General features: G+C 46.8%; 1 protein-coding gene across 1 annotated transcript in view; it reads right to left on the bottom strand.

Annotated features, from left to right (window-relative positions):
• Positions 1 to 19,212, bottom strand: part of KNDC1 (kinase non-catalytic C-lobe domain containing 1) — a 94,871-nt gene that overhangs the window by 35,355 nt on the left and 40,304 nt on the right. The window contains exons 7-12 of the mRNA XM_027840500.1: positions 9,919 to 10,042; positions 8,272 to 8,343; positions 8,087 to 8,148; positions 5,282 to 5,440; positions 2,343 to 2,420; positions 672 to 771 (exon numbers count right to left, since the gene is read on the bottom strand). Coding sequence (XP_027696301.1) covers positions 672 to 771; positions 2,343 to 2,420; positions 5,282 to 5,440; positions 8,087 to 8,148; positions 8,272 to 8,343; positions 9,919 to 10,042 — 595 coding nt within the window. The remainder of the gene's footprint in view (positions 1 to 671; positions 772 to 2,342; positions 2,421 to 5,281; positions 5,441 to 8,086; positions 8,149 to 8,271; positions 8,344 to 9,918; positions 10,043 to 19,212) is intronic.

The following is a 19,212-nucleotide window of genomic DNA, read 5'->3' as shown; positions in this document are numbered from 1 at the left end:
AGAAGCCCACCTGCACCAGCACTATCTGAGGAGGGGGGGATGCCCACTTGGACCAGCACTGTCTGAGGAGGAGGGGGGGATGCCCACTTGATCCAGCCTTGTCTTTTTTTTTCCTTTAGGCAATTGGTGTTAAGTGACTTGCCCAGGGTCACACAGCTAGTAAGTGTCAAGTGTTTGGTCTGAGACCAGACTTGAACTCAGGTCCTCCTGACTTCAGGGCCAATACTCTTTCCACTGCGCCACCTAGCTGTCCCACCAGCCTTGTCTGAGGAGGATGAATGCCCACCTGGACCAGCACTGTCCAAGGCATGGGGGTGCCCACCTGGTTCAACCTCTGCTGAGGAGGAGAGATGCCCACCTGCACCAGCACTATCTGAGGAAGAGGGGGATGCCCACCTGGACCAGCCTTGGCTGAGGAGTGGGTTACCCACAGTGCCCATGAAAGAAGTGGCCAATACTCGAACATCACTGTCTGAGGTGTGGGGATGCCCACCTGGACCAGCCTCAGATGAGGAGGAGAGATGCCCAGCTGCACCAGCACTATCTGAGGAGGGTGGATGCTCACCTGGACCAGCACTGTCCAAGGCGTGGGGGTGCCCACCTGGTTCAACCTCAGCTGAGGAGGAGAGATGCCCAGCTGCACCAGCACTGAGGAGGGGGGGGATGCTCACCTGGACCAGGCTGTACAGCGTCCTCTTGGCCACTGTTGGCTTCCAGGGCCACTCCACTCAGGGTGTTCTGCAGGCCAATGGTTTCTTCTTCTTGGTAAACCTGAAAGCAGAAGGCAGAATGTGGGCCACTGACCAAGGTTTCCTTACCTTATCACAAATAAAAGCAATGACAAACCTTCTTAGCTGCTTCATAGATATCACCCCATTTGGTTCCCATAATAGTCACGTGAGAGAGGTACTACAGGATCATTTCCCACATTTTCCAGATGAGGAAACTAAGGCTCTGTCCTCCAGGCCTCACCTCGTGGGGTCCTCCCGACTGCAGTCCAAGGTTCTCTTCCTATAGCACATGTCCCTTCCCCTGTGTTGCACAGCAGGGATGCTTGGGACACAGAGGCATTAGAAGTCTCTGTTAGAGACTTAGAAACACTGTTCCGTGTTTCCAGCAGCTCACTCAGGACACAGGCTGGGCTGCAGCCTCCGTCACAGACAACTACTGGAAATGTCTGCCCTCTGCACGGGATGGAGATGGCCTTATGATGACTTCCCAAGTCCACAAAGGTCTCCTAGAATGGCTGATGATCCCCTCCCCTCTTCAGGAGCCTACTGGGCACTGGAATTCATTCATGACTTATAGAGAATGAGCACAATTGAATTCTCTAGGACCAGGATTTTGCTAATGTCAAATGTCTGCTGAGAAAGAGGACTTTCTAGGGAAGTGGGAGCAGGTCTTCTCAAATTCAGGTTCTTAAAGACAGGTGTTTGGCACCTGGTACAAACCTATAAAATATCATCTGTGAGCCAACAGCTCCATTTTCAAATTCAAGTATGCCCTTCCATGATGCTCTGGGCAAATCCAGACACCCTTCTGGTGCATTGTGACAAGCCATGTTTCATGGATTCTGGTGATCATTTTAAGTGAGCTTTGGTCCTAATCTTTTTTTTTAAATTAATTTATTTTGATTTACTGACAATCATTTCCATAAGCTTTTGAGTTTTAAATTTTTCTTCCCTTTCCTCCCCAAGACAGTGCACAATCTGATATAGGCTATACATATACATTCCTATTAAACATATTTTCACATTAGTGATGTTGTAAAGGAGAATTAGAACAAATAGGAGGAATCACAAGAAAGGAAACAAAATAAAACAGAAGGAAAAAAAGGGCAAATGGTCTGTTTTGATCTGAATTCAAACTCCAAAGCTCTTTCTTTGGATGTGGATAGCATTTTCCATCATGAGACTTTTGGAGATGTCTTTGATCCTTGAATTACTGAGAAGGGCTAAGTCTAGCAAAGTTAGCCATCACACAACACGGCTATTACTGTGTACACTGTTCTCCTGGCTCTTCTCACTTCACTCAGCATCAGTTTTGGTCCTAATCTTAAAGGGGGTACTAAGGCAGGGCTGTACACATCCTCGATCTTTAGAGATGCAGAGAGATGATACCAGAGCTCTCACAAAGTACAGACAGCCAGGCCATCTCCACCCAACAAGGAGATATGGTTCATCTATGCCAACAAGAGGCTCACCTTGGTGATCCTGCCCTGGGTGGTCACTGCCTAGATGAAACCTCCCTGAAAAGGTATGAGAGAAATGAGAAAGCCCCAGAGGTCAGTTCTGCCTACAAGCTCAAAGTGGGCTCCTTGGCAGCAAAGTGAAGTTTTTTACCTGCAGTGGAGATGTGCTCAGGTGGGCAAGGATCTTCTTGCTGTCCATGCCTCGCTGGTGCAGGTAGCCGCTACACACCTGGACGAGGCAAAGAAGAGAGGGGCCACACGGAGGCAATCAAGACAGAGCACTGGCCACCCAACTATTTGCCTGATGCTCCCCAGACCTCTTATTTTGTGTCTGAATAAGTGTCCCTACCTTGGAAGGGGAGTAGTGTTTAGAAATAAAAGAACTGCTATCTGACCTTGTAGACAAAGGAAGGAGCTTTCTCCAGGGAGGGGTCCTAGGCTTCCACACCCCCCCCCCACTCAGGACCCAGAGTCAATATAGCCCTCCTATGTCCAACCCCAGACAAAAGCGCTGATGGTTTCAGCTGAAGAGTTGAGAAGATGGTGAAATGGCTGGAAGAACAGCTCGCCTCTCCAGATACATCTCCTCCATAATGATCTAGAAAATGCACCTAGATCTAGAAATAAATCCTGATGGGGAAATCCAAGATAAAAAATCACAAGGCATCACTTTGCCAACTCGGGTCAGTGTAGGGAGACATGCAGAGATCTGTGGCTACTGGGCACGGGGTCTGGCCAGGAGCTTGAAGTGTGAAATACGAGTACGCAGGGCTTGATGGAGGCCTGGGACTGAGTGTAGGGGCAGGAGGAGAGTCCAGGGGTATGGGCATGGGGGAAGGTCCACTGCTCAGAACCAGAGCACACTGAGGAGGGGAGCAGCAGCCAGAAGTGGTGGAGAAGAGCGGTTAAAGTCCCGGGTCCTTGCTGGGCACTGAGCAAAGGTCAAATTCAGAAGTGAACTAGAGCCACGTGACTCTGACCCCAGGAACAGAACAGAGGCTCAGTTGAAGCCATCAGTCCAGGCTGAAGCTGCAGAGGAATAACCGGGGCAGGGGTCCCAGCAGGCTGGTCACTCTGAATCTGTAGTTTCCCAGTAAGATGATGGTGGCCAGGTCCAGCAGCAGATCCCCAACCTGTTCTCAGACCAAAACCCAGGTCAGGAACTTGTAGAGTATCCCCTCCCCCCATGGGAGCAGTGATCAGACTTTGCCTTGGATCACTCTGGGAGCACTTTTCAGGGTTCCTGCCTTAGCTGTCCCTGAGAGCCTGGAATAACACAACACTGGCTGCTTAGAGAAAGTGAGGACCCTCCATCTGGAAGCATGCAGAGCCCAAAGTCATGGAGAAGGCTGGAAGAATGAGCCTACACAAAGGGTGCCCACCCCACTACAAAGATGGTGGTGGAGAAGCTCCAGACACAAAGAGAATGGCTCAGAAAATCCTCTAGACCATGGCCAATGGAACAACGCCACTGAGACAAAAGGCCAGTCAGAACGCAGCATTCCTGGAAGAGTTAAAGCAAGAGATGAAAAGGAACTAAAAACTGGGAAAAGAAAGGAAAGATACAAAAGAAAGATGTGAAAAGAGAATTAATTGAACAGGAAGTATGAGGTCTTCCCCAAGAAAATAACTGCCTGAAAATGAGAATTGGCCAAATAGAAGCTAATGACTCCATGACACATCACTAAATATTAAGACAAAGTGAAAAGACTGAGAAAAAAATAGAAAAAAATGTAAGTTATCTCATAGCAAAAACAAGTGAGTAGGAAAACAGAGGAGAGATAATTTAAGAATCATTGGACTACTTGCACACCACAACCAAAAAGAAAACTGCCCAGACCTTAGGACCAGAAGGCAAAGTAGAAACTGAATTAAGTCATCACCTCCTGAAAGAAATCTCCAAAGGAAGACTCCCAGGAACGTGATAGTCAGAATCCAGCTGTCTGAGGTCACAGAAGGAATACTGCAAACAGGCATGCAGAAAGAATTCAAATACCAAGGAGCCACAGTCAGGAGCACCCAAAATTTGGCAGCCACCACCAGCAAGGAGCAGGGAGCTTGGAATGGGATTCCAGGAAGCAAAAGATATGGGCCAACAGCCAAGAGCTCAATCTTACAGGGGGAAAATGGACCTTTAATGAATTGGAGGACTTCCAAGTGTTTGATTTAAAAAAAAAACAGTCACATTGAAATGTTGACATTTAAATACACGTGTTAAGAGAAGGAGAGAAAAGAATGGGTGATTATGAGGGATAAACAAGGTTAAGCTGTTTACATTCTCATGTGGGGACATGACACACGCATTTCCTCAGAACTCAATCATCATGGGGGGGGTGTCAGTCTCATTAGACACAAGGTCTAGGAATAGTTCTGTTGGGTTCTGAAGAAAGAAGAATGGAAAGGGAGAGAAGTGGGATGGGCTCAGCCTGAATTTGAAAGCTACAATAATGGAAGATGTGTCAAGGCCAGGCTTGGAAGGGAACAGTCCTGAACTGTGGTGTAGATAGTAGTGCCTTCTCCAGGCCCCCACACAGTGGGAGGACCAGACCTCACTTGAAAGGCCAGAAGAGACAAGCCACTGGCACCTGTGGTTGGAGGAAAAGAGGAGGCACACACTGGAGAGGAGGAACCCTGCCTCCATCCAGAGGGGACAGCTGTTCCAGGGCCTGACTTACGCATGCTGGACCTTTTACCTAAAGGAAGCCAACATTCCTTTGGGAAGCTAGTGAAATTGTGGAGTCCCTGAAGCAAGGAATGGTGGGCCTTGTCTCAGCTCTGAGGGCCACTGGGGCTGCTCCTAGTGTGGGAGGGTGCTTGTCTACAACTGGCCTTGCACTCATCACTCATGTGGGGCTGCATTGGTGGTGAGGGGGAACACAGTCATGCCCTGCAGCTCAACCCAAGGCAGGAAAACCATGTGTCAGGCTGACTTCTCCCTCTCACACACTAGTCTGGGCTCATCACAAGCCTGCCTTGATCCCCTCTGCTGGCCACCAGCCTTCTGCCCTGGGGGGTGCCTTGGAGACTGACTGATTCATTCTCCCCTGCCCAGACTTGACCGATTGGAGGATGGGGAAGTGATGCAATCACCTTCATGGCCTGGGCCACAGATGGCCTATCCATAGCACTGCTCCGGGCCATGTCCAGCAGGAGACCCTTGAGCTTTCGAGGCAAGGCCAGCTTCTGTTTAGGAGCTAAATTGAATTTGGCCGCAGTCCACAGGATGGCTGCCACACAGTAAACAGAGGCCTGTCAGGAAAGGAGGAGAAAGTCCATCAGTCAGTCAATAAACGTTTATTAGGTGCCTACTATGTGCCAGGCACTAGAGAATCAAAGAAAGGCAAAAACAGACCCCGTCCTCAAGTAGCTCCCAGTCTAATGGGATAGACAGCATGCCAACAACCCATAGGGCACCAAGGGTTCAAGGGGATCAGGAAAAGCTTCCTGTAGGTGGGATTCTCGCAGAGACCTGGAGGTGGCCAGGAGGTGAAGGAGAGAAAAGGTGACCAGGGAAGAATGAAGAGGAAGGGGATAGACAATGCTGCTCCTGGGGTTCCCGGGCCATGTGTGGCTTTCCTCCTTCTCATTCCACTCAGCCTTCAAGACTTCAGTCAAATGGGACCTCCTCCAGGAAGACTTCCTTGATCCAGAAGCACCAAATCTTAGAGCTGAGAGCTCAGAGGCCTGCAGTCAGATCTAGACTGGCACAGGAACCCCTAACAACACTCCTAGCCTCCGAACAAGGATCTCCTGTGAGGGGCAGTCTCTCATTCCACGTCTGCTGAAGATGCAGTTCTCGGCTCCTTACGGAAAGCCCTAACTTGCCTCTCACCAAGTTTAGGGGCCTCCATGGTCCAGCCTTCCCTGATGCCCAAGGTGTTAATGCTCTGTTACTCCCTAAGTCATCGAGCATTTACTTAAAGGGTCCTAGACTGGGCCTTGGAAGGGACATCAGAAGCCACTGAGACCAATTCCCCCTTTTTACAGGTGAGAAAATCAAGGTCTATGTTCACTAAGTGGTTTGCCTAAGGTCAACCAAAGAGTAAGCAACAGAGACAGCACTTGAACTCAGGTTCTCTAACTCCTAAGCCCGTGTGCTTTGAATCCCCCTTAGCAGAATATCAGCTGCTTGAGGGCAAGGGGTGACCAACAAGGTTTTCTTGGTATGTCCAGAGCCCAGCCCAGTGTTCTGCAGATAGCAGGCTGTAATCCTTGTTGAATTTAATGGCCTCTTTATCTGCATTTCTCCCCTGTCCCCTAGGAGAAAGAAGGCCCTTGAGGGCAGGACCCTGCTGTCTCCTCCCCGGTGGAGGGACTGAAGGGTTTGCCTTGGCAAGCCCATTTCTGTCCATGGTACCACCACTGGCCAGGTCTCCTGGGCTCATGGTGGACTCTTCCTTGCTGGCCTATCTGTCACTTATGATGTCTTATTAGCACCCTCCTGTCTCCTTCTACTGCCCCTGCCTGGAAGAGGTCCTTCTCATGCCTGCCTGCTGGTCCCTGTGGCTAGTTCAGGACTGTGATTGTTTTTTTTTTTTTTAGGCAATTGGGGTTAAGTGACTTGCCCAGGGTCACACAGCTAGTAAGTGTCAAGTGTTTGGTCTAAGGCCAGATTTGAACTCAGGTCCTCCTGACTTCAGGGTCAGTGCTCTATCCACTGTGCCACCTAGCTGCCCACTATGGTTGTTTTGTTATTCAGTCATTTCAGTGGTGTGGGACCCTCCATGACCTCATTTGGAGTTTTCTTGGCAAAGATACTGGAGTGGTTTGCCATTTCCTTCTCCAGCTCATTTTACAGATGAGGAAACTGAAGCAAACAGGGTGAAGTGACTTGCCCCGAGTCACACAACTAGGATGTGTCTAGACAAATTTGAACTCAGGAAGATGAGTCTTTCTGACTTCACACCTGGTGCTCTATCTGCTGCACCACCTCTGCCCTAAGCATCTCCCTAGGGGATCTGGGCGTGTCACACCTTGGCACAAACATTTCCAGTTGTTTCCTGTTGCCTCCTAGACAATGGTCACATGACTGTGACTGGTATTTGAGGCTCCATGCAGTTGGAGGCCATTCCTCGTTGGCCTAGCTCTTCTCTGGCCTCTTGGCCTAGCTGCTCCCCACTCTTTAGTCCTATTCCAAGACCCTGGAGATGATCTGGTCCATTTGAGAATCCAGAGGCCCAGGGGTGGGGAGGGGAAACAGCATGCTGAGGTCACAGTTTGGAGGTACAAAAATTCTCTGCCTCTTGGTCACCAGCAAGAGGTTTTTGCCCTCTTGGTATCCAATTAATCAACCAATCAATCAACGCATATTAAGTGTCTGCTGTGTCCCTGGCATTGTGCTAAATGCATTGTGCCTGGCACACAGTGAGTGCTTAATAAATGCTCATTTCTTTCCTCCTTTTCCTTTCATTCTTCCTCTTCACTAGGGTTGGGTCCAACAAGGAGCTGTTTTCAAAGTGGGGGTGGAAGGAACAGGACAAAGATATCCTCCATCTCTTACCTCCAGGCCCCCAATCCCCAGTCTCCCTATCACATGGAGATCAGATTTGGGGAGCCAAACCCTTTCCCAGGGTGTGGGAAAGAGCCAAATTGTTCTCAGAGGTGCTAGGATGCTTCACAGACAACCACTCCGCCACTTCCTGCCTCCCTGCTTGGCCTTGGCCACCATGCCCCACCCATACCCCAGTTTGGCCCCTCCGGCTCTGCTTTTCCAGACCTGCTTGTGTAGAGGAAGTGGGATGGGGAGGGCACCAGACTTTGCTAGAAGCTAAGGACATGGGGAAGATCCCTGGAGGGGCTGCTGGATGACCCTGGGCCAGTCCAGATGCCTGGCCTGAGGCGCTGCCCCCCAACATGCACCATTACAAGGAGTGTGATAGGAACCTGCCCACTAACCTTTTCTGTGATAAGCTTCTGTTGTTCCACTTCAGGAGCCACATAAAACGGGTTATAAGAGCCTGAGGGAAGCAAAGGAAAGAGTCAAAGCTCGCTTCAGAGGAAGCGTGCCTGTCCTCCAGTTACCAGCCCCCGAAAACCAGGCAAGGGTAGACACCAATGCACACACAGGCGTGAAGTCTTACCTGCATCTTTCAAAGCTCCAAAGAGAACGTTTCCTTCGGAGTCCACCAGCACAGAATCCAGACACAAATAAGCTATGGAAGGAAGGACGTGTCAGTGGTGTGGGAGGGCAGGCACACACCAGGCAGCAGCAACAGACAGATCTGCAGAGTAGGTGGCTGCTAGGACTAGAGAAGAGCTTGTAGACCCGATGGAACCAAGCCATTGAGGGAATGAAACAATACTAACCCAGGACCTGTGACTCCCCTGCTTAACAAGCTTCTGTGGCTCCCACTGCCTGAAGGCCCAAATGCAAACTCTTCTGTCTAATAATGATCACAATAATAGCTAATATTTACATAGTACCTATTCTGTGCCGGGCACTGTGCTAAGAATTTTAAATTTATGACCTCATTTGATCCTCACAACCACCCTAGGAGGTAGGTGCTATCATTCTCCCCATTTTACAGGTAAGAAAACTAAGGCAGATCTAGGTTAAGTGACTTACCCAGGGTCACCTAGCTAGTAAGTGTCTGAGGCTGAATTTAAACTCAGGACTTCTTGTGCTAATGGAAGACTGCCCTTCCCTTCAACCCCAGCTCTGCCTTTTGCCTCAGGAGTTTCATCCTTTTGGGGCATCTCTGATGTCCCCATCCCCCCTCCTCCAATCACAGTCAATATCCGCCCCCTGCTCCCCAGCCCACCAGTGGGATAGGAGCTTCTGGAAGGCAGGGCCTGTGTCCTCTCTGTCTTCTTCAAGCTCAGTGCCCAGCACACAATAGGCATTTAATAAATGGTTGTAGATGTATTTGCTCCCCAAGGTATGGGCTGGACCAAGGGTGGGGTAGACTTTGGAAAAAGTGGAGAGACCAGAGAGAACTGATGGGCTCAGAGGACATATGGAAGTTTCCTTCCTTCCTTCGTTCCTTCCTTTCTTCCTTCCTTCTTTCCTTTCTTCCTTCTCTCCCTCCCTCCCTCCTCCCCCCCCTTCAGATCATGGCTTATGTGGAAATGTGTTTTGCATGACTTCATATGTGTAATGAGTTCTTGCCTTCTCAGTGGGTGGGAGAGGGAGAGAATTTGGAACTGAAAATCAAATAAAACAGAATGACCTTTAGAAAAAGAAAAGGAAAAGCAGAGGGGGCTTCTGGGAGCAGCACTGTGGGGACAGCAATAGGGTTAGGGTTAGGATGGAGGGTCTTTGCCTTGGACTGAGCTGCAAAGAACCTCAATAGCGACCCTGTTCCATGCCTAACCAAGTATTCTCCTCATGGTCTCTGACTAGGAAGGCACCTAAGAAGTCTGGCCAAAGAGTTTTGCTTTGACCTTGGAATCCCCAGTGCCCTGTATGATGCTTCACACACAGCAGGGCCTTAATAAATGCAGAGGATCGAAATGTCAGATTATCTGCACCCCATCCTCCTGGCATCCTTTTGCTGCCCCATTTCCTATGTCCCACGGTGCTGGCCTCCAAGTAGCAGCTGCTACCACTGAATTTCAGTTGGGGATGGACAGCCAGGTTCCCCCTGTGGACTGTGGGAGGGGCCCAGACATCAGCAGATCACCCAGTTTTGTGGCCACAGCCCAAGCCAGCTCCAGGTTCTCCCTTGATGTGGGGTCAGAGGTGGTGATTTCCAGTAAATTAGATACCTGAATGTACAGAGGGTTACCTGGGTATTCTATGTAGCTCTGAAGAGTGAACAGAGATTCTCGACAGAGGGCCCACAGCTCATACTCTCCAAAGGGCCTCCCCAGCCTTGACAAGAGCTCCTGCAGAGACACCCACTGTGTGGGCTGGGAGAGACAAACAAGACAGGGAAGGGACAGAAGGAATCCATTAATGCAGGTACCAGTGGGCTCCCCTTCAGGACCACAGGCAAACCCATCTCCCCTCAACCAAAGGGGAAGCAATGGGGGTCATGGAGCCATATTTATGATGCTTTAAAAAAAAAACACCCAAGTAAATATGTCCACAGGTAGGGGTATGTGTGTGTGTGTGTGTGTGTGTGTGTGTGAGAGAGAGAGAGAGAGAGAGAGAGAGAGAGAGAGAGAGAGAGAAAGAGAAAGAGAGAGAGGCTGGGTGTCTATGAGTGTGGCTGGTGACCTTATATAAGTATATGTGAGTGTGACTGTGAGTGTGTGTGATTGTGTATGTGACTTGTAATTGTATGTGATTGTGACTGTGAGACTGCGTGTGACTGTGTATATATGTGTAGCTGTGACTTGTATGGCCCTGATGATGGTGGTTAGCTTTCCACACCCTTTGATTCCCACAAGAACCCTGGAGGGAAAGCATTTTGGGGACCCCCTGGAGACCCAGGAGTGCTCATTGTCACCTGGGCTGACTGGAGACAGACAGGCAGGAGCTGCCCCCAGGCTCCCAGAGGACACTGGCCTGGCCAGGTGACTCCCAGAGTATCCTGGGGGCTTACAACCATGGGAAAAGCCATGAGGGCAGTGTTATTGGGGCTCTTGGCACTTGGACTTTGTAGTGGGGTGGCTGTGGAGGGAAATCAGTGTCTTCTCCTAGGCCCTCTGATGAATTGATGGTGCTCCGTTTGGTTGTTAAGACATCAGAATTTCATGACTCTTTTGCATGATGAGGACAGTTGGGGGAGGTACTGGTGCAGAAAAGGGTGGGTTTACAGCTTTGAGAGGCTCCAAGATGTGGCCAGAGACACAGCCCATCTGCATCCCAGTCTTCCTGGCCTTGAGGCTGCCTCTCATCAGTGCAATTCTTGACTAAATTTCTTTGTTCTAAAGGAGAGATGCAAGTGGGGTGAGGGTGACCAGGAAGCCAGCAGAGTTATTTTCAAAAGGGTGTCAGTAAAGGGTGTTAAAAAGCCAGACAAGGGTTGGGGCCCAAGCCACCCCTGGCCTGTTTGCACAGGAGGAGAGGCCCCCTGCCAGGACTGGAATTCTGCTCAGTACCTCCCAAGCCACCAGGGTGGCTGCTCCTGGGGAAGCTTCAAAGGAAGGGGTCTGTTTGAAATGGGCCCCAGCAGGACGTGGCTACCTGACTGATGAGAATAGGTTCCCACAACTCCAGGCACGGAGGGGACATGCAGCTGGAGGAAACAGCACATGACCATGGGATGCCAGGGCTCTTGGTCCCTGCTCCCCCTCTTACCCCCTGGCAGCCACTGGCCTGAGGAAGGGCAGCACCATCCCCACGAGCCCAATGGGTCCCATTTCAGAGGCCTCATTTGAGGGACTATGCCCTGGGTTGGGCCCACATCTGGCTGATGACTGAGGTAGCTGGGGAGTGGCTTTCCACCTCAGGACCAAGGACCTGAGGTCCCAAGGGCTGGATTTTAGTGGGAGAGCAGGGGCCAGCAGGGGTGGGGGGGTCACTGGTTCAGAGGCTGTTTTGTATCAAGCCCCACAACATCAGGGCTTAGACTTTATTTATTTAGGTGTGTGTGGGAGAAGGGGGAGCCGTGGGAATCTTTCACTCCACCAGCTGCCCCCCCAAGAAAGCAGGACCAGGGAGAGTCTGGTCTGCTCCTCCGTGGGTGGATGACTGCGGACAAAGGGGAGACTGTGGTTCCTTGGATGGTTCCATGGCAATATCCTCAAATAGTCTGAAGGGGGTGGTGTCCTGCATTTAGTTAAGCATGCTGGGTGTGGCAGTGTGGGACAACAGCCCAGGAGTGGGTCCCATGGGTGGGCTGCACTCCGAGGATTCCCTGCCTCATCACAGAGCCCTGTCAAGAGCTGAGCACTGCAATGGCTGGGCCAGGGGCTGAGTCTGGGAGGTCCTGAGGCTGGGTCTGCCTTTAGACTCACAGGGATGTCCTTGAAGGTGGGGGCTGGTTTTTGCCTTTGGATTCCTCGTCTTTGTATCTCAGTGTCCCCTTTTCACTGGGGGGGGCACATATGGTTCAAATCCCCCCAAGGCCATACGTGGCTGTGTGACCCTGAGCCAGAGCTGTAGCTCCAAGAGGTAACCCTAAATGGGAAATCTAATGAGAGGGCAATCCTGGCTTGGCTTTCTGTACTTTCAGGTTAGTTTGGAGGCCAGCTGAGTTTGCTCTGACGATCTTGGGGCCTGCTCTGGGGGCAGGGTGGAAGCAAGAAGAAGAAAGGTAAGGGGAGGTGTGATCTGTCCCCTAATAGAATCTTACTTAGGTGTGGAGCCCTTTCAAGAGGACTGTTTTCCCCCAACTGTGTCAGCTTCCTTTTCTCCCCTTTGTTTTTAGTTACTTAAGGAGAAATCTTTGTTCCCTCCTCTTTTTTGGGAAAACAGCTAAGTATGATGTTGTGAAAAGAAAACCAGCATTCACTGTTTCCAAAGCACCCATCTTCCCATCATCAGTTCTCTGACCAGAGACAGAAACATCCAAGGGTTCTCTGCCTTTGTTGTGTCCTGGCCCCTCTGGCTGTCAGGGTGGTGAAGCCTAGTGACTCCTCAGAGTTAAGTTTTTAAAGAAATGATAACCTAAAAACAGAGGATTGTGCACAAATCAGTTCCATTGATATGTGGTCCTCACAATCGTTTTACCACACCAAGTTCACAGACCTCAGGTAAAGAAGCCCTGATATGACTGCTCCCCAGCTGCAGCTGGATTTTTTTTTTAATAATAATATTTTATTTTTTTTCCCTCAATTACACATTAAAGCAATTTGAAACATGTTTTTTAAGTTTTGAGTTCCAAATTCTATCCCTCCCTTCCTCCTTCCCCTCCTTCCTCCTGAGACAATAAGCAATCCAATATAGATTATACATGTGCAATCATGTAAAACATTTCCATATTAGTCATTTTGAATAAGAAGACTCGAACAAAAAAAAAAGAAAGAAGATGAAAAATAGTCTGCTTCAGTCTGTATTCAGACAACATCAGTTCCTTCTGTGGAGGCAGACAGAATGTTTCATCATGACTCCCTTGGGATTGTCTTAGATGGTTGTATTGCTGAGAATAGTTAAGTCATTCACAGTTACTGATCATATGATATTGCTATTGCTGAGTGCAATGTTCTCCTGGTTCTGTTCATGTCACTCATCATCAGTTCATGTAAATCTTTGCAGGCTTTTCTAAAATCATCCTTCTTGTCATTTCTTATAAAACAGTAATGTTCCATCACAACCATATAACACAGCTTGTTCAAGCCATTCCCCATTGATGGGCATCCCTTCAATTTCCAATTCTTTGCCACAACAAAAAGAGCTACTATAAATATTTTTGTACATGTAGGTCCTTTTCCTTTTTTGGATATCTTTGGGATACAGATCTAGCAGTGGTATTGCTGGATCAAAGGGTATACACAGTTTTATAGCCCTGTGGGCATAGTTCCAAATTGTTCTCTAGAATGGTTAGATCAGTTCACAACTCCACCAATAGTGCATTAATGCCCCAGTTTTTCCATATTCCCTCCAACATCCAACATTTTCCTTTTTTGTCATATTAGCCACTCTGAAAGGTGTGAGGTGGTACCTCAGAGTTGTTTTAATTTGCATTTCTCTAATCAATATTGATTTAGAGGATTTATTCATATGATTATAGATGGCTTTGATTTCTTTGTCTGAAATCTGCCTGTTCATATCCTTTGACCACTTATCAACTGAGAACTGACTTGTATCCTTATAAATTTGACTCAGTTCTCTATATATTTGAGAAATGAGACCTTTATCAGAGATATTTGTTGCAAAAATTTTTTCTCCAGTTTCTTGCTTTTCTTCTAATTTTGGTTGCATTGGTTTTGTTGGTGTAAAACCTTTCTAATAGAATAAAATTTCTATTTTATATTTTGTAATGCTTTCTGTATCTTATTTTGTCCTAAATTCTTCCCTTATCCATCACTCTGACCAGTAAACTATTTCATGCTCTCCTAAGTTGCATATGATCTCACCCTTTATGTGTAAATCATGTACCTCTTTTGACTTTATCTTGGTATATGGTATGAGATGTTGTCCTATACCTAGTTTCTGCCATACTGTTTTCCAGTTTTCCCAGCAATTTTGTCAAATAATGTTTTTGTTCCAAAATGTATTATGGACCTAATTTATTCCACTGCTCCACTACACTATTTCTTAGCCAGTACCAGACTGTAGCTGCTTTAAAGCTACCTTATTATCTATTCAATCATTCTGAACAGCAATTTGGCCAATGCTGAGACAGGAATTGAAATAACCTTGGCCTTGGACCTAAAGACTTCACTCCAGGCTTAAGAAAGTCACCCTCTCCTCCCCAAGCACCACAGTGCAGCAGCCCTTGTTGTCTTGAGAGTAAAGAATTGGAAACAAAGTCAATGCCTACCATCTGAGGAATGGATAAAGAAGTTGGGTACATAAATGTGATGGAATATCACTGTACTGCAAGAAATTATGACTGTACTGAACACAGGGAAACATGTGAGATCTCCATGAACTGATGAAGAGTGAAGTCAGGCAAGTCAGAAAACGACAGACACACTCCCAAATGAGAAGTGAGTGTAACAAAATGACCAAGATGAAGTGGGAGAGAAAGGAGAGGAGAGGACATCCCCAAACCAGAGATCGCACATTGTTCATGTTCTCAGACTTTTTCAATTCTAATGTATCACCAGCTGTGCTGGGTTTTTTCCCTCCTTAAAAAAATACAATTTGTTACATAAGATGGTTCTCTGGGAGGGAATGCTGGGGAACACTGTGATGATCTGAAAAACAGAAGACACCAATGCAAACTTATTTTTTTTTAAAAGACAATGTTACTAGACTGCAGAGAGTGCAATGAGGTACCACAATCATTACCAACCACTAGGCTATACACAAGCCCTAGCATCATGGACAGAGATGATAATTAGGTGATAATTAGTTTACCAAAGGTCACAAAATGCTCACCCACTGAGGAGCCAGAAGTAGTCACTAGGTGCCAGACATCTTGGGTCTGTGACCTCAGTGGCCCTTCTAGACAAGGACCTCAGTTCCAGAAAGGAAGTTCCCTGCATGTGGTGACTCTGTAAGGCAGGGACAACTAGACCTCAGTCCTTCTAATTTCTCTCTCAGTGCTCTTCCAATTACACCATAATGTCCCTTCCTTCTGTTCTGGTGTTTCTTCTCCAAGTTATTCTCCTGCCCTGGGGCCAAGTGATGGTGCCATGGCTCAGGAAAAGTGTGTTCCTTATTAGATCATAATATTTCATCATCATTTACTCATCTACCAAGTAAATATACTAATCCCTGCCTTACCTGCCTCTCAGCTAAGTTGTGATGAGGGTCTAGAAAGGCAATGGGCAGGTATGCCAGTGTTTTGGGAGGGATAAAGCACTTTATCCTAATGTTACCTCTCACTGATATAGCCCTTTAGGGTGACAAATTATCTTGTTTTATCCACATAACATGCCCCTGAAGGCAATGGCATATCATGCTTTTCCATTTTACCGACAAAGTGATGAGGATGATGAAGTAACTGGCCAATGTCATGTTAGTGACAGAGGACTGAAGCCCAGGCTTCTGCTTTATAAATCACTACTCTAGTGCCTTCCTTCTGAGATCTCCAATTTGTCCCATGTTTACCCAATTTGGTCTCTATTTTCCCTATTTCATCTCTGATTTATCCCTTCTGTAGCTTGATTGTATATGCATTATTTTTCATGTTGTCTCTCCCATTAGATTGTGACCTCCTTGCGGGCAAAAACTTTCTTTTTTGCCTTTTTTTGTATCTCCAGTGTCTAGCACACAATAGGCATTTACTAAATGATTATTGACTGCTTAGATAGCCCCCCAAACAGCAAAAGGAGTAGCATGCAGGCCCTCACCCCAGAGATGCTAAAACTGAGGCCAGCCCTTTCCACATCTGAACAGCCCAGTGACTCTGAATCTCTATCACCTTTGTTGCTATTGTTCAAACCCCACTTCCTCCTTCCCATTCCCTTATTCCCACCCCCCAGCCTACCCCCCCCACTCCCACTCTAAAGTTACCCACCCCATCCATTGTGCTTTCTGGGCTACTCCAGTTAAGTGACTTTCATCTAAAATCTCTTCCCTTCCTACTTATTTCATCCTGTTCTATTTGGTGAGACCTGGAACATTCTTGATGACCCAGCTTCCCTGGCCACCCACTCTAGCACTGGCTTCATTTCCCTCCCTGACTAGTCACTGGTTGTGGTGGGGGAATCAGAATACTCCTTGCTCCCCATTGTCATTTTCAGGCTCTCCTCCTACTTCTATCACTCAGTAACCTCTCCTTCATTCATTCCATATCTACCACCCAATCAATATTTTGGTAGCTGTTGTCTATTTACCTCCAAGAAACTCCTTTTCTTTTCTCAATGGTTTCAGTTCTTGGCTAAGTCTTTTTGTACTCCTCACCTCCTGTCCTCATACGAGGGGACTTCAACATATATACTTAAACACCCTAACTTCATAATTCCTCAACTGACTCATTTCTCATGACCTCCGCCTCCACCCCACCTTATCTATATATACAAAGAGATAGTCATATGTTTTGATGTTGCCATCATCCACAAATGCACCACTTCCATGTTTAAGAACTCTGAAATTCTTTTCTCTGGTCTGTTGTCTTTCTATTTCTTCCTCTGCTTTGTGACACCTAACCTTGCTCTTTGTTCTAATCATGACCTTTAATTCCTCCACCCCTCCATTCTTTCCCAGGACATCACCAGTCTCTTCTCTACCCTATCTTGATTTTTAGTGAACCAGGCAAACCCTACATGAACCTCTTCTTTTGAGTTCTTGCCCCATCAAGCCTCAGCCTTGGATCACTCCTGCCATCCACTGCCTTTGTTCCTACTTGCAATACTGAATGAAGCTGGAGAAAACCATTAAACTGGGCTGATTGGCCTCACTACAATTTTATGTTATACAATCTCAATCAAACCCTTATTGCTGATAGGTAATCTTATCATACTTCCCTAATTGATTTGCCACCCCCTCCACCACAGTGGCTTTTCCAAATGTCTTATCCCCCTTCAAGCCTCCTATTTCCCCCCTCTCAACTCTCTCAGGTAAGAACCTTATGTTATATTTCATTAAAAAAAAACCTGATGCCATGAAAGGCAGAGTCAAGATAGTAGAGTGAGAGGTAGAATTTTTGTGTAGCTCACCCAACTCACCTCTTTCAGGGGTGACCTAGAAATCATCTAGAAAATATACCAGATTAAATTCTGGTCAGAAAAGCCAGGAGAAAGGTCACAGTGAGTCATTTTTTCAGCTGAGGGCAGCTTAGGGAGATAGAGGTTTATGAATCCTGGGTCTGGGGGTTGTCCAGGAGTGCAGTGATACATCAGTGGCTGGGCACTCTAGAGCTCAGAAATGGAAAGAGGGCCAAGACAACTTGGACCAGGGCAAAAAGCACCAAAGTAGAAAGAGATCCCACAGGATCCCTGAACCAGTCCTGGGTGTAGGAACAATACCATCTGGCATTTCTGCACACATTACTCAGTTTTGGGTAACAGATCCAGGGTGGAGAGGAGTAATTGTGACTGAGAGTGGATCCTAGTTGTGTCCTTCTTAGAGAAAGGAACAAGTTCTAGAAATGTGGCTCTGCGTCCAGTAGCAGAGTGGTGACTCAATTCTAGCTTTTATTCCAGCATGTAGAATAACCAGGGCAAGAAACACAGGCCAAAGGTAGCTCAACTACTATGAACTTGTAGAAACTCACAGTGAGCTAACAGTGACTAAGTCCAGCAACAATCTATGGAAACTCGACTATACATAAGCCAATATACCCAAACTTGGGGTACGAATTTGCAGATCTTGATCAGGAAGGCAGGAACAGATCTCCTTTTGTATCATATCATTTGGGGAACACTGCACTAAAAACTTTCAGGCTCCCAGACTGAGCTGTGAAATCCGCAATAAGATATGTAAAAGGATGAAGCTCAGGTTAGACATCTTCTCCCTGAAGGGCACAAAGCCCAGAACTAATGTAAAGTTCGAAATAAAGACATAGGCTAGAAGGAGGAACAAACAAAAGAAGACCTGAGTATAAAGAGCTACTATGGTGACAGGGAAGTTCAAGACACAAACAATCATAGAAGATGACCATGACTTGAAAACACCTACAAGCAAAGCTTTAAAGAAAAATACATATTGGACACATGCCCATGAAGAATCCTTAGATGAGTTAAAAAAAGATCAAAAAAAATTTAAAAAGCAATGAGAACTATAGAACATAGTTATGAAAAGAGAATTAACAGTTTGGAAAAAGAGGTACAAAACTTCATCCCAAAAATAACTCCTTGAAAATTAGAACTGACCAAATGGAAACAAATGACTCCATGAGACATCAAGAAACAATAAAACAGAGTAAAAAGGCTAAAAAAGAAAATGTGAACTGTCTCGTAGGACAAACAACTGACCTGTAAAACAGATCAAGAAGAGATAATTTAAGAATCATTGGACTACTTGCAAGCCACAAACAAACAAAAAAGAGCCTAGACATCATAGGTCAAGAAATCATAAAACTGTCCAGATATCTTAGAACCAGAGGCAAAAGTAGAAATTGGAAGAATCTGTTGGCATCTTTTAAAACCCCCAAAACCCCAATATTCCCAGTAATATTGTAGCCAAAATCCAGATTTCCTAGAAGGAAAAATACTGCAAACAGTCAGAAAGAGAAAGTCCAAGTACCACAGAGCCAGTCAGGATCACACAAAATTTAGCTGTCACCACTATAATGAAATGAACTGTCTGGAAGTTTATTTTCTAGAAGCCAAAGAATTTAGACTTATAACCAAGAATAACTTACTTAGGAAAACTGAGTATAAACCTATAGGGGAAAAAAAGGGATCACTAATGAAATAGATGACCTTCCAGTGTTCCTGATAAGAAGATCAGAATTGAGTAGAAAATCTGACAAAAGACTCAAGAGAAGCAGCATATAAAAAGGTAAACTTGAATGAAAAACCTTAAGGGACTAAATAAGGTTAAATTGTTCACATTCTTATATGGAGAGATGATACATGTAACTCCTCAGAACTTTGTCATCATCAGGGCACTTAGAAGGGATCTATTAAGACAG

The sequence above is a fragment of the Vombatus ursinus genome, unplaced genomic scaffold, assembly GCF_900497805.2.
Source record: "Vombatus ursinus unplaced genomic scaffold, bare-nosed wombat genome assembly UNPS02014845.1, whole genome shotgun sequence".
NCBI lineage: Eukaryota > Metazoa > Chordata > Mammalia > Diprotodontia > Vombatidae > Vombatus > Vombatus ursinus.
Note: the sequence above shows the minus strand (reverse complement) of the source record. Positions and strands in the feature narration are given on the sequence as shown.